This window comes from Camelus dromedarius, chromosome 24, assembly GCF_036321535.1.
Source record: "Camelus dromedarius isolate mCamDro1 chromosome 24, mCamDro1.pat, whole genome shotgun sequence".
In the NCBI taxonomy this organism is placed as follows: Eukaryota; Metazoa; Chordata; class Mammalia; order Artiodactyla; family Camelidae; genus Camelus; species Camelus dromedarius.
The window spans coordinates 33,129,695-33,143,640 of NC_087459.1; the positions used below are offsets into that span (position 1 = coordinate 33,129,695).

A 13,946-nucleotide genomic window follows, 5' to 3' on the forward strand; every position below is an offset into this window, starting at 1 on the left:
AGAGCTCGCTCTTCGTGTGTTCAGGCGGCGAGTCCCTCAGCAGGTGCATGGTCAGCGTACCCTTTCTCCCGTGCTGTGGGCTCTCTCTTCCCCTCCTTGGTGGTGTGCTTCGGAGCAGAGGCTTTTCGTCTTGGTTAAGTCCAATCTGTCTACTTTTCCTTCTGTTCCTGGTTCTCACTGTCATGTCGAAGACCCCAAGGCCACGTCCGGCGCCATGAAGCCTCACACCGTGCTCTCTCCTGAGTGCTTTATGCTGTTGGCTCTTATGTTTAGGTTTTTGATCCATTTCGAGTTCATTTTTGTATATGGTGTGAGGTGAGAACCCAGCATGACGCTTTTGCACGTGGGTGTCCAGCTGCCCCAGCAGAGTTCGAGGCTGTCTTTCCTATTGAGCCACCTTGGCGCCCCCGAGATCGTTAGTTGACCATAGACGCAGGGGTCTCTTCCAGACTCTCAGGTCTGCTCCCGGGGGTCTGTGACTGTCCTTGTGCCGGCACTGCTCTGTCTTGGCCACTGTCACCTTGTAGGAAGTTTTGAAGTCAAGAGTGTGAGTTCCCCCCACTGCCCTCCGTCTTCAGCAGTATCCTGGCTGCTCCAGTCCCTGGGATTCCACGTGAATGCTAGAGCCAGCCAGGAGGTTCCCAGGAGGGGGCCGGCGGGGACCCTGCTGGGCGTGGCGTTGGGTGTGGAGATCAGTTTGAGAGTGTTGTTGTCTTCTGATCCTCGGATGCGGGTGCTGTTCCGTTTGCTTAGACCCTTCTCAGTTTCCTTCAGTGACTCACATTGCCTTTGTTTGCAAGTATGCTCCACTCGGCCTGAGGGCTGGGACCTGGAGGGGGTGCCCGGGATGTGGGACCTTGCTGCCCCGGCCAGCGGCATGGGGGCGAGCTCCCTCCCAGAGGGCGTTTATTCTCCGGTTTCTTCCTGCAGTTCTTCCACCGGAAGTCGGCCACAGGAGCCACACGCGGGATCGGCCGGCTGCTGGCTTCTGTAGGCAGAGTTTCGTGGGCGCTGCTTAGGCGTGTCCCTGGCGGCTCCCGTGCAGCAGTGGTAGATGAGCAGGGGCTGTGTGGCTGCAGCACTCAGTGCCCACCCAGAGCAGGATGCGGACCAGGCCAGAGCACAGGGCAGCAGGTGGCCCCCGTCCCCCAGGACCAGCAGCCCTGCCTGTCGGCCTCCAGACCGAGCGTGGTCACGGGGCGGGGCCGATGGTGGCAGGTCCGCACATGCCGAGCTTGGGGCTTTCTGAGTGGGCGCCTTGTCGGGGTGAGGAGGCAGGACCCCGCCCCTGCAGGGGAGCCTGGGCGCCCACCTGCACCCCAGGCAGTGTGGATGCCCTCAGTCCTGTGGAGACCGGCCATAGTGGGACCCAGGGCAGGCGTCCTGTCTCTGTCACCCAGGACGCAGTGAGAGACTCAGAGGCCAGGAGCCTGCCTCCTGCGTGGTGGGGCCTGGGCCCCCTGGTGGCCCCGGTCAGGTCCTGGGGCTCTGTCTCATCCCCTGGAACCTCCTCTAGAGGTCGTGTCGGCTACCTGCTGCCATGTGACAGACACCCCAAAACACGGTGGCTTCTAACAGCAGGCTTCCTATTTCTCACTGGCGTACAGTGACGCTGCTGGTCTCTTGGGGGCCCCGTGCAGCTTCAAGCCAGCAAACCTGCTGGGCTGGAGGACCCGGCCTCCTTCCTTCATCCTGGGGGCGCTCCACCTGCAGGCTCAGCCCCCACACGCCACGCGGCCAGGAGGCAGAGCAAGGGGGCGAAAGTGACCTCTGCCCCAAGTCCCAGCAGCTCTGGGTGTGCAGATGTGACCGTGACCTTCCTGCTGCTCGTGGGCCACCTCTGCCCTCTGCCCTGCATGCTCAGGAACGTCTCCCGGGAGCGGCCACCCTCTGTGCGTTTGGAGGGAGCGTGTTTGCCCACGGGAGCATTTCCGCGCGCCCTGGGCTGGCCTTGGCGGTGGGGCTGCAGGCTGGGTGTGACGGCTGAGGCGGAAGCAGAGCAGAGCCAGGGCATCGTTGGCGGCTTTGCCTGCTGCTCGCTCTTCAGTTTGAACGTAAAGCTGGAAGAGGCTCACTGGCTCTTCCTCAGAGTGGATTCACCAGCGGCTTTGCTCGCAGGGTGTGTGACACCCCCCTGGTCCAGTTCTGCAGGGCTGGCCTCGTTGGGGAGCTCCCTCGCCGAGCCCCGCCTGGCCGAGCAGCTCCTGGAGCGGCCTGGAGACACAGCTGATGGCTGTGCTCAGCCACCCTGAGCTCCCCGAGGGCCCCGTTGCGCAGTTCAGGCCCATGATCCCGGGCGTGGCCCCAGCCGCACCAGTCACTTCCTCCCGCCATCGCAGCCAGGCCTTCTTGTCTCCTTGGCCTGTGTTTTTTCATCTCCGTGGTGGGGCCAGGATTCTGAGCCCTGCCTGCCGGCCCTGCTGGGCCCTTCCAGTGACACACAGGACAGAGGGGTGAGCAGAGGCTGTCCTGTGACCAGGAGCCCTGCTGTGGCTTCCGTTTCACTTGACAAGTTTTCTCTCCACCGAGAAGCCTCGGACACCTTCTCCCTCCTGCCTGCCTTCTTTACTGAGCGCACATGCATCTCAGCCGCTGCCCAGGGGCCGAGGTTTGGTCAGCATGCAGCCGCTGTGTCCAGGCTGGGACGACCCCGCCCTGGTCCTCACGAGCTTCGAGCACAGCTGATGGGCTGACCGGAGGGTCCCTGCTGTGCCCCGGCTGCCCGTTTGGGGTGGGCTGACCCTTCCCTCCCTATGACCAGAGCAGCTTCACCCTGGCTGGGGGAGCGATTGTGCTGTGACAAACCCCAGGGTACCACCCTTGCTAGATGCCTGGTGGTCCTGGCCTCCCGGTGCTGGACGCTCATTTGGGCTCAGACTTGTCATTTCTCCCAAGTCAGCAGAGCTGTGAGCATCTCCCCATTTTGTCTTCTCCCCATTTTGGTTTGGTTTGGTTTGGTTAAGCCCTAAATCCTCTAACCGTCGAAGCATTTCCTTTCTTACATTCTCATCAAGGGGAAACCAGTTGTCAGGGACTTCGGTCCGGGTGGGAGCGGAGGCTCTGCTTCCTGCCCACGGGGTGTTTGCGTTTCCAGGGCAGCACCCTGCCCCTGGGCCCTGCCGTCCAGACTCCCCCCGTCTCCCCACACCTGCTTGGCATGAGGACCCTGAGGCCTGGTAAGGCCTGCACTTGTCCAGGGCACCCCGGTGACCCCAGGGTCAGGCTGTGCATCCAGCTCCCTGCACGGGCCCTCCCGGGGCGTCGGCAGGTGAGTCCTGGGAGGCGGGGGTGATACCAGTGTCAGCACAGCCAGACCTGAACCTGGAGAGCCTCTGCTCTGTGGCCCGAGAGGAGGGCGGAGGGAGGTGGCCCAGGGACGTGTCTGTCCACATGGTTCTGTTGTTCCATGTTCGGAGGGTTGAAACCAGGTCGGGTGAAAAGCAGCGTGGGGACCTGGGAGGGCGCTGTGTGGGTGGGGCTGTGTCCACGGCGCCCAGCACACTCTATCCTCGGTCCCCCACTGGCCAACCCGTCAGAACAGAGACGGTGTGGCCGGTAGTGCCTGACGCGTCTGCTCTCTGGCCCTTTGCAGAGGTTGTCTGTCTGTCCTCTCCCTGCTGCCTCCTGGCCCGAGACCCAGGGTGCGAGTCTGGCACCACCCCGGGACCCCTCCAGCCCGTGGAGGCTGTGGCAGACTCAGGGTGCGTGGACTTCACACGCCTGGTTGTGTCTCCAGACTGTTAAAACTGGATGAAAGAACGATGCCTTTCAGCCCCAACAGCCTGTGATTCTCTCGAAGTTACAGGATGTCTCTTTATCCTTTGAGGTTTTACAAGGTTCTCAGAAACCCGTGAAGAGCCAGCCGCCAGCCCTCGGCCTTCGGCTGGGCCTGCCCGGACCCTCCCCATCTCCCACCCTCTCTCTGCCCCGTGGGCCTCTCCACACTCCCCTCCCTCCCTCTTGGGGGCACCTTCTGGCTGTGGGCTCTGAGCTGGTGGCTGGCCAAGGGCAGGCAGGTAGTGGCTACGCTGATCTGCAGTGACATGGAGGGACGGTGCCCCCGCAGCGTAAGCTCTTGGGCTGGGACTGCACGTGAACAGAGGTGTCCACATCCAGCCTCTCTCCGGGAGGATTCGACCATCAGAGTAAAGGACGCGGTTTCCGCCGCTGCCCCGGAAGAGAGGAGAGCTGTGTGGGCTGGAGTCACCACAGTGGGCGGGTGGATTGTCAAGGAGGGGCTCTGTGTCGGAGCTGGAAGGACCACGTCCCCTCAGCTGGCTCAGTATCCCGTGCTGGGAGGCAGGCCGGGGTCCCAGGCCAGCAGATCGGGGGATGTTGCTCTGTCTCCCTCTCTCTCTTTCTCTCGGTTCCTGGTGGGAGGGACACATAAGGCATCCCCTGCCGGCCCCCAGACCTTCCCCTGGCGCAGGGCTCAGGCCCTGCTCAGCCCTTGACCTGCGGTGGCCCTTCCTCGTCGGAGGCCCCAGGAGCTGGTGGACAGAGAGGCCAGACTTGCCTGGATTTCCAGAGGCCTTAGACCCCACCTATGTTCCTCCTGGCCGGGATGCAGGGCCCAGGGGTCTGCAGAAACCCAACCCTGTGCCTGCCCTCGGGAGCCACCGGCCAGACTGGGGGGAGGGGGGTCCCCCAGGGGAGCTTCCCGCAGATCATGTAGACACGGCCTCCATGCTGGCTGCTAAGCAGGGCTGCTCTCAGCAGATCCCAGAGGACGAGGGGGAAAGATGGGACCCCCCAGGCTGGTGGGAGTCCTCAGGGCCGCAGAGCGGGGCCTCAAGGTGGAAGCCAGGCCTAGCAGCACCAGATGAGGGTGTCCAGGGTTTCTGTCGTGATCACGGAAGCCTCTTCCTCTAGGCCGAGCCGCGCTGACCTCCTGCCTCTGGTCCTGCAGGGTGACTACGACCAGAGCAGAACCAAGGTGCTGCACCTGCGCCTGAACCCGGCCCGCGCAGCCAGGCAGCAGCTCCACGAGGGCCGGCAGCAGCTGCAGGACGAGTGCGAGCGGCTGCGGGAGCTGGTCCGCGCCCTGGAGCGAGGCGGCCTTGTCCCCGCAGACCTGGAGGCCGCCGCGGGCCTGCCCTCGTCCAAGGAGGTGGCAGGTAGGCCCCCGCCCCTGTCCTGTCCTGTCCATCTGTCCGTCCATCCAGCCCATCCATGCGGCAGCCAGGCCGTGGGTGGGCCTGGGACCGGTCTACCCTGGGGGATGGGCAGGCGTGTGATGTCCAGGCCTGCAGACAGCTCAGTGCGGGAGCAAGTGGCTGGAATCTCCTCCGAGCCTAAAGCAAATGAATATCGTTTATCAGTGTATCTGCATCCCATTAATCACAAGTGAACCCAGCACTCCGTGCGAGCAGGGACCATCTTTCACCATCTAAGTACGTTTCTCGGACCCGGCGCACCCGCGGTGGTGGAGGCACACTGGGCGGGTCAGTGAGCGAGGCCTCAGGAAGCTGCCTTTTCTAGGCCGCGGCTCGTCATTCCAGCAGGACAGTGACCGCTGGAGCCTGTCCACGCCTCGGTCACAAGTCCTGCCCTGGGGGCGTCCAGGCTGCACATGCACAGGAGGCAGCCCATCTGTGCCAAGGAGGGGACCCTTTGGGGGCTCAGTTTTCCCAGGAGTGACCCAGTCCGGCCCCACGGGTTGGGCAGAGGGGTGCCTGTAGCCAGTCTCTGCTGTCGCAGGTCGCCTGGCGCTGCTGCCGCTCTGGGCCTCTGGCGGCCTGGGGGAGGCGCCCTGGCCCTTCCCAGAGCGAGGCCCTGGCGCCCCGAGCCCCTGGGGTCTGCTGATGGCCCTCCTCCCCTGGTGGTGTCTGCGTGCACCTGCACCTGGAGGGCCGGGAGGCTGTTCTCTCGGCACTCCCCTCGTGCACGTCTGGGGGCGGCTTTTCCTCCGTGAAGCCCTTTCCCACGTCCTTCTCGTGTGTTTGTCTCCCCGCGAAGGTGACAGGTGTGTGCCCCCTGGAGGCTGGTTGGAAAGCGTGTGGGGCCCTCGCCTCACGTCCCTCCCTCGCCTGTGACGACCCTCATCTGGACAGTGTGTCCCTACATTGCTCCTCTGTCGGGGTCTTGGATGCAGGACCCCCACCCCCACCAGCCCACTTGCTTGCACTGTCCACCTCATGTGCAGCCAGCTTTTCTCAACATGCCCGAGGTCAGCGATCACTGCCCCCCACGATCGCGGTGGTGGGCGGCCTCGCCCAGCGCCTGGCCTGTGGAGGCCCAGGGTCTCCAAGGTCGAGGGCTCCGGGTCAGCCGGGCCTGAGTTTTGAGCCCCCCCCCCGCCTCCCCACGCCGGTGCCTCACCGCTGCAGGGGCTCAACTGCACACTGAGCCCAGCATCCCGCGGGGGCTGAGCCTCCAGGGCCCGACGGCGCAGGTTCAGAGCCGGCGCCCTGTCCCTACCGCTCGGTGCTGTTCCCTCCCTTCTAGGCCTCGTCCCTGGTTCCCGTGGCATCCTGAGCCCGTCGTGGTCCCTGGACCCTCGGCCCAGTGTCCTCTGTGAGGTGGGGTTCATGCACCACTGGGGCTCAGTGCGGAGTCTGGTGGGGTTCGCCAGCCTCCCCTCGTTTATGGACAGTGAGCACGGGTGTATTGTGTGAGGAGCAGGCCCCTCTGTGCACATGCCAGCTCACGCCTCGCGCTGGCCTCTCCCCGCTGTCGCCAGAAGGAAGCTGAGACCCTCAGTGCAGGACTTGCAGTGACCATTGCTGACTCTGTGCAGACCAGAGCGTCCAGACACGGTGGGAGCTGGACCGCGTGCTGGAGCAGCACTCCCCCGTCCCAGGCTGCTCCCTCCCACCAGGCTGGAGCAGAGAGCGTTGCTGCCGGAGCTCAGGACCCCAGCCTGCCGCCCTCGCCCGTTCAGTGGGTCCTTCTGCTTTTACTCTTGCCGCCTCCTCACTTCGCAGTTTTCACGGGCATCAGCCAGTAGAGAAGGTCCTGGAATCCTGGCCCACAAAGCAGGCCGGCATCCACTCCCATCCCCGTGCCAGTCAGACTGACCACGCTGGCTGCCCTGCTGCCACCTTGGGGGCCCTGCGGCCAAATCCCAGCTCAGCCACAAAGACTACCATGAGAGGAGTGTCCCTGTGGCCTAGGAGTGGGCTTCCAGCTGGCCAGCTGGAGTCCCCCGCGCCCCCGTGAAAGCCGGGAGAGGCCTCTGACGAGCTCCCTCCGCAAGCGTGCAGCCCCACTGTGGTTTCCTGTTTCCTCCCCGCGTTCCTTCCAGCCAGGCCCTCCCCATCGTCTCAAGCTGCCCATGTGTCCTTGACACATTCAAGAGCTGGCAATGCAGACGTGGGCCCCTTGAGGTGTCTCTTTACCCCGTGAAAGGGTCTGTCTCATCTCATAACGACAGCTTGTTTACCAGACAAGGCCTGTCCCGCTCCTAACGTCCGGTGGTTGCTGCGCTGTGTCGTGGGGACAGAGCTGCTCAGAGTCTCACAGGGGCCACCTGACAGGAGCCCACGGCCTCTTGCTTCAGTGTCACATGTGTGGGGGGGTTAAGAGGCTTCCCAAAGGGACCTTGGAGAACAAGTCAGGCCCCGGGTTGCCCGGAAGACAGGGCCCAGGCCAGACGGGGCCGCGCGGTGGCCAGCGGCTGGAGGAGGTGGGGGTGAGAAGGATGCAGATGCGAGGCCGTGGTGTCCAGGCAGTGATGGCGACTAAACCTGCGCAGCTGCCCTGCGTCCTCTGAGACCCCGCGGAGGGAGACGGCGGCAGAGCCGGAACCCGGGGAGTCGGGGTGGAGGCGTGGGCCTAGTGGTGAGCAGACCCAGGGAAGCGGCACGCTCCGTAGCTGCAGTGGGGTTTGTGCCACAAAACTTCCCAAAGGCCCAGAATCGGCAGCAGGCGGCGCTGGGGGAGGGGAGTGACCGGCAAAGCTGCGGAGGATTAAGGTGCTTGGGTGAGAGTGTAATTAAGAGGCAGGCAGATCCCAGACCTTCAGCCAGCTCTACGCAGCGGGCCGCTGCCTGCTTCCCAGTGAAAGTGAAACATGGAGTCAGAAACGCAGCAGTTTTCTTCTCCGGGCCGGCAGCAGCCTCCGCGGGAACGTGTTGGAAGTGCAGGTCCTTGGGCTCCATCTCACACCTGCCGGGTCACAGCGCCTGTGGGGGCCCAGGTGCGCCCCCACGTGGGTGAACCACTGCTCTGGGGTGGAGAGGCTCCCTGGACAGGGCACCGTTCCTCACAAGAGCCGTGAACGGGCAGAGCAGAGGGTTGAGGCGGGTGGGTGCTGAGACACCCCTGCCCACCCCACCGTCACCCCTCTCCTTCCACGCTCTGGAAGGCCGGCAGCCGGCTTGACCCTCGGGGGGACCTCACCAGCCTGGGGAGACCCAAAGGCACTGACTCTGGAGGCCCCAGTAGAGTCCGCCAGGTCACTCCACGGTGGCCCTCAGCTGACAGGCCGAGGGAGCCCACTGCGAGTTGTGCGGAGGTGACAGGGTCGGCAGGCACAGGAAGACGGCACGGGGCAGGCCAGTGGACGGGTGCCCTGCAGGGAGCAGGCTGTCGAGTGAAGAAAACTTCCGAACACTATCCTCAGAGAGACCAGCAGAACATGAACAAGAGACTTTAAATTCTTCGAAATGAAAAAGAATGAACTTCTGAGAGTTAAAACATCCAAACATTAAAAGAAAACCTAAATAGAAGACTTGTAAAATAAAACTGAGGAGTTTATCTGAAGAGTAGAACAGAAAGAGTGCGATGCAGGCAGGAGAATCAGGGCAAGGACATCCACGGAGCAGCCGGGGGTCCGAGTCACGGGGGCTCCGGGAGAGGCCGGGGGTCAGGCCACGCGGCACCAGCTAAGGGCGTTTCCCAGGACAAAGGGGGTGGCCACACTGCAGGAAAAGTAGGTCGCTTGTCACAGGCCAGGGCACAGCAGCAGCCCGGGAGGCTGGTAGGCGCGGGCGGCCGGTGCCCCCGCGTCCCCAGAGGAGCCGACGGCAGCTCCAGCCTGGCACCCAGACCTGAGCAGCCCCACGTCCCCATGTCACAATCGGAGAACGCTGACCTCCTGCACGCCCCTTCTCCGAGGCCAGCAGAGGCTGCGCCCCCATAGAATGAGGGGGCGGCCCGGAGAGCAGACAGAGCAGGGAGCCCGAGACCCAGGAGCGCCCGGGACAGCAGCCTTGGGAGCAGCGCACAGGCTGGGGCTGCTCGGGGCTCCGGGCCTCCAGGCCTCCCTCGGGCAGGGGAGTCGTCAGAACGCAGCGCATCCAGGGTCTCGGAGGCGGTGTGGACCCGGCCTCACACAGCTGCAGGCCATGGGTCCCTGGGCCTGCTGCCCCGTCACAGAGCCGCCACCCCGCCCCTGCCCCGGGCGCCCAACTCACACGTCGTGTTTTAGGTCTCCCGCCACCACGGAGATCGGAGGTCAGGAGGCTCCGGCGGGGGCTGTGAGCAGAGGTCCCGCCGCACTCGTGGCAGGAACATGGAAAAGCAGGCGCGAGCAGACACCCAAGCATCTGCCCCGGGGAGACCAGGAGGCAGCAGGAGACAGCCGCACAGCTCAGCCCAGCTCTGCAGCCTGTACGGCTGTCGTGGATCAGATCCCGGCAGAGTCCTGGGAGGTGCGTGCAGCGGGGCCGGAGGGCAGCGCTCACTCCTGCGGTCGCAGGGCACTCGTGCTTCCTCGAGGAGCGGACTTACCACCAAGGGAACCGGCTGGCTGAGGCGGACTTGTTGGCCCCGAGGAGGAGAGGACCTGAGGGGTGTGAGAGATGCTGTCATCCCACAGCTGGACGCTCTGAAACGAGGCCCACGGGAGGCCGGCGAGCGCCGCGCCACGGAGGCTCCGCTGCCCGTGAGGAGTGACAGGTCGGCTCTAAACTCTGCACGTGAATTCGTACAACCGGGAGTCGACAACGCTTCTGAAAAAACCAAGCCGCAGGGCTTATACTCCCTGGTCTCAGACGCTACAGAGATAACCTAATGAGCACAGTGCGGCTTGGACGTAAAGGTAAACATGTGGGTCAGAGGTGCACAGCAGCGTCCGCATCTCTGGAGTCAGCTGACAAAGTGCCCAAGCAGCTAAACGGAGGAAGGACGGTCTTCCCCACAAACGTTGGGGAACCTGTGGATGTTCACCTGCAAAACAGATAAAGTTCTCCCAAAACTCCTCAGCCGTTAGCTCACTTACAAAGATTAACCCAAAATGGATCCTAGACTCAAGTGTGAGCGCTCAAACCATGTAACTTCTAAGAGAAAATCGCGGTGGCATGGACGGAGCGGGGCCGGGACCGCGGGGTGGAGAGTGCCCGGGGCCGAGTGGGGCTGGGGCTGCAGCCAGTGGCTGGTGGCCGACCCGACGTGGGCGGGAGAGGAGGGTCAGCCGGTCACCCCAGGTCCCTCCTTGTGGGCGCCAAGCGGAGGAGGGCCAGGGTGGGTCTCCAGGATCCTCGGGGGAGTGTCCCTACATGGGCAGGGGAGCCCCAAGAACCGCCACCGGGTTGCAGCCTGTGGTCATCACGGCCTCGTGTCTGCTCTTCGCTAAACTCTGCAGCCCTCTGACCTCAGGCCTGCCGCGTGCTCCCCCTGAGTGCGGCGGCCGAGGCTCCAAGTGCTGGCAGGTGCCGGATCCCAGCGCCTGCTCGCTCCTCGCAGCCCAAGGTCAGCCCCAGCTGGGGCAGCAGCCTCGGCCTGGCGGCCTTGAGACAGCCAGGTGCCTGGCTGGTGGCTCTCAAGCACCCGGGGGTGGATGGCAGTGGCACTGTCCTAGCGGAATGGCTGCTAGCTCATGGACTGAGTGCAGTGATGAGATGTCAGCCTCTCTGGAGGCCGAATTTATTTCTGCCTGAAAAGCTCCGGGTGTGAGCAGACTCCCTCCCAGGCCTCCCGCCACAGGGCCAGGCTGCTGGGCTCCGACCTGTGACCCCTCTCCAGCTGCAGAAGCGTTGGCACATGGGGGCCCCTGACCAGGGTCTCCGATAACCCAAAGACGGGCCTGGAGGGTGGAGCACCGGCAGAGGCCCTGCCCACGACACCACCCAGCTCCCACTGTGGACCTCGCCGGCCAACCTGCCCCCCACCCCAGGCCCCTGGCTGCGAGAGCTGGTGTTGCGGGGAGCAGCCTGGCTTGCTGGCGTCTGGGCCCCGGCCGAGCAGCTGAGGCGGTGCAGAGGCAGATACGGCGACCCCTGCCTTGGGGCACCCGGAGTCAGCAGATCAGCACAGACTGTGGGACCACGGGTAAACGTGCTCAGGTCTCCGACAGCGCACATGAGGGCCTCTGGTGATCCCAATGGGATTCCTGTCGCTGTGGACACAGAGTGGCCTTCGTGCAGGGCTGCAGAGGGTCATGGGGTGGGTGAGGCGCCACTGGACTGTACGCCAGGGTAAAGGCCAGACCAGAAGCAGAGGGTGCCCGTCCTAAATCGGACGTCCAGGCTTGGTGTCTGCACGCACAGAGCTGCTCTGGCTGCGGGGATGGAGGGTGGGAGCAGCTGCCCAGCCTCAGGTGACAGCCCCCTGATAGGAAGGATAGCTTGTCACAGGTGTCCTGGGCTTTGGACCAGAGCTGCGGCCCTTGGTTGGCAGGAGCCTAACCACTCGCCACCACGGCCCCAGTCCCGCTGGCTCTGGGCCCCTCACATGTCTGCATCTACAACAAGCCTGCGGGGATTTTTATGGGGATCCGTTAAATCTGTAGATCAGCTCGGGGAGAATCCGCACCTGTAAGATGCTGAGTGTTTCCAGCCCAACACGACATGTCTGTCCATTACTTTAGGTTTTCTTTGATTTGTTGCATCGGCGTTTCACAGTTTCCAGCACGCACGCCAGCTGCGTGTCTTGTTAGAAACACCCTTAAGTGTTTCAATGTTTTCTTTTTTAAGTGTCAAGTGTGTGTGTTCATCTTTTCCGCTTCCGCTGGTCTGTGCTTGTGTTCGGAGATACAGCTGGTTTTTGTGTCGGGGTTGTGGCCTGTGACCTTGCTGAGGTCGCTCAGCCGTAGGAAGGCTTCTTTGTTCATTCTTGGCAGCCACGTCATCTGTGAGTAGGGGTCTCACTTGCTCCTTGGTCTCGTGTTCGTGCCTTGCTGTCGTCTGGGACTTGAGGACAGTGGGGTCACGGTGGTGCGCCGGCGCCTGGCCTCCTCCCGGGTCCCTGTCTCTGACCGGGGTGTGCTGTCAGCGGGGGTTATTCATGGGTGCCGTCTGCTCGTAGTTGCTGAGAGTGGTGACCAGTGCTTGTCTGCATCCATTGATAGGCTCCTGTTTTTTTTCCTTCCTTAGACAGTCAACCTGGTGGGTTGTTTGGGAAAATGTCAGTATTGAACCAACCTTGCACTCCTGAAATAAGTCTCCCTCGGCTGTGCGTGTTTTTCTTTTTGTGTGTTGCTGGGTTCTCTGGCCGTCTGGTCAGTAGTTTTTGTGTCTCTGTGCCTGTCGGTCTGAAGTGTCCCTGCTCTGACCTCGTCTGATGGGGTATCAGCAGTGAATGAAATGGTCTGGAAGGCGTCCCGTCCTCTTCTGTTCTCTACAGGAGACTCTGCAGAATTGGTGTTATTTCTTCTTGGAACGCTCTGCTGGGTTCCCTGGTAAAACCTTCGGCGCCCATACTTTGCTTGTGGAAGGTCGTTATGAGTCACAGCTGCAGGGACTAATGTTGGTGTCCCCCCGAAGCTCACATGTTGAAACCTAATCCCTAATGCGACGGCACTAGGAGGGCGAGGCCTTCGGGGTGATGAGGTCATGGGGGTGGCGCCCCGTGAGTGCGATTAGCGCCCTTAAAAAAGGGACCCTGGGACCTCACCACACTCCTTCGCACCTCCCACCAGGGGAGCACATGGCGAGAACCCGTGTCGGGCCTCCACCGGGAGCCGCGTGCCTGCACCTTGGTCTCCGACTTCCGGCCTGTGGGGCTGTGAGGAGTGAACGTCTGCTTGATCGGCCGCGGCCTGTGGCTCCGAGCCTGGAACACGGGCAGTCTCTCTTATCTGGGGTGAATTGGGATGGTTTGTGGTTTTTGAAGAACTGGTCCTTTATGTCTGAGTTGTCAGATTCGTGGCGTAAAATTGTGCCGTCCTCATAGCCGTCTCACCGTCTCCGCCCAGTGCCCAGCGACGCCCCCACTTCTGACTTTGGTGATTTGCGCGTTTGCTCTTTCCTTGTGGTCAGCTTTGCTGAAGATTGGCCCGTTGGAGCCGTCCTTTCAGAGCCCTGGCTGTGGTTCCGTGGGCTTTCACGACTGTTGCTCTGCTTTCGGTTTTACTGGGTTTTGCTCTTCCGCTCGTTACCTCCTTCCTGTGGGGCTCCGGCCGCACCTTGCTGTGCTTCGTCCAGCTTCTCAAGGTGGACGACGGGGCTGCCGGTGTGAGATCTTCTCTCTGACTAAGCGTTTGGGGCTGTAAGTGTCCGTCTGAGCTGGGGTGGGCTGCACCCCACAAATTCCAGTCTGCAAGGTTTTCCTTTTTGTTCGGGTCAAAAATTGTTCAAATTCTGGTGAAGGGCTCTCTGTGACTCAGGCCATGCCCAGACGTGTGCTTTTAATTTCAAAGTGGCCGGGGGTCTTCGGGGTAGTTTGCTGTTACTGATTTCTTGCTTAATTCTCTTATATTCAAAGAACACACTTTGTAAAATTCCAATTTTTTTTTTTATTCAAGATTTGTTTGGCAGCCAAGACTGTGAGCTCTTTTAGTAAAAAGCACATGTGGACCTGGTAAGAATCTGTCTTTTGAGAAGTACGTTTAGTATGTTCAGTGTAATTTCCAAATACATTTGGAGTTGGGCCTGCTGTTCTGTGGTGAGTTTTGTTTGCCTTCTCTCTATTTTATTCCATTTCCTCTTTTCTACTTATTTTAAGGTTATTTGAATATTTTTTGGTGTTGATTTTTGATACATCTTAGTTTTTTAATTGTATCTTTGGATATTTTTCACGTGACTCCTCTAGGGGTCACGGTGTCCGCACTTGACTCTCCACAG

At 62.0% G+C, this 13,946-nt stretch overlaps 1 protein-coding gene across 1 annotated transcript in view; it reads left to right on the top strand.

The window, feature by feature from the left end:
• The window catches only part of MAD1L1 (mitotic arrest deficient 1 like 1), a 209,387-nt gene extending 204,037 nt beyond the window's left edge, over positions 1-5,350 (top strand). The window contains exon 16 of the mRNA XM_064478169.1: positions 4,910-5,350. Within this exon, the coding sequence (XP_064334239.1) occupies positions 4,910-5,350 (441 nt within the window). The remainder of the gene's footprint in view (positions 1-4,909) is intronic.
• The last annotated feature ends 8,596 nt before the right edge of the window (positions 5,351-13,946 follow it).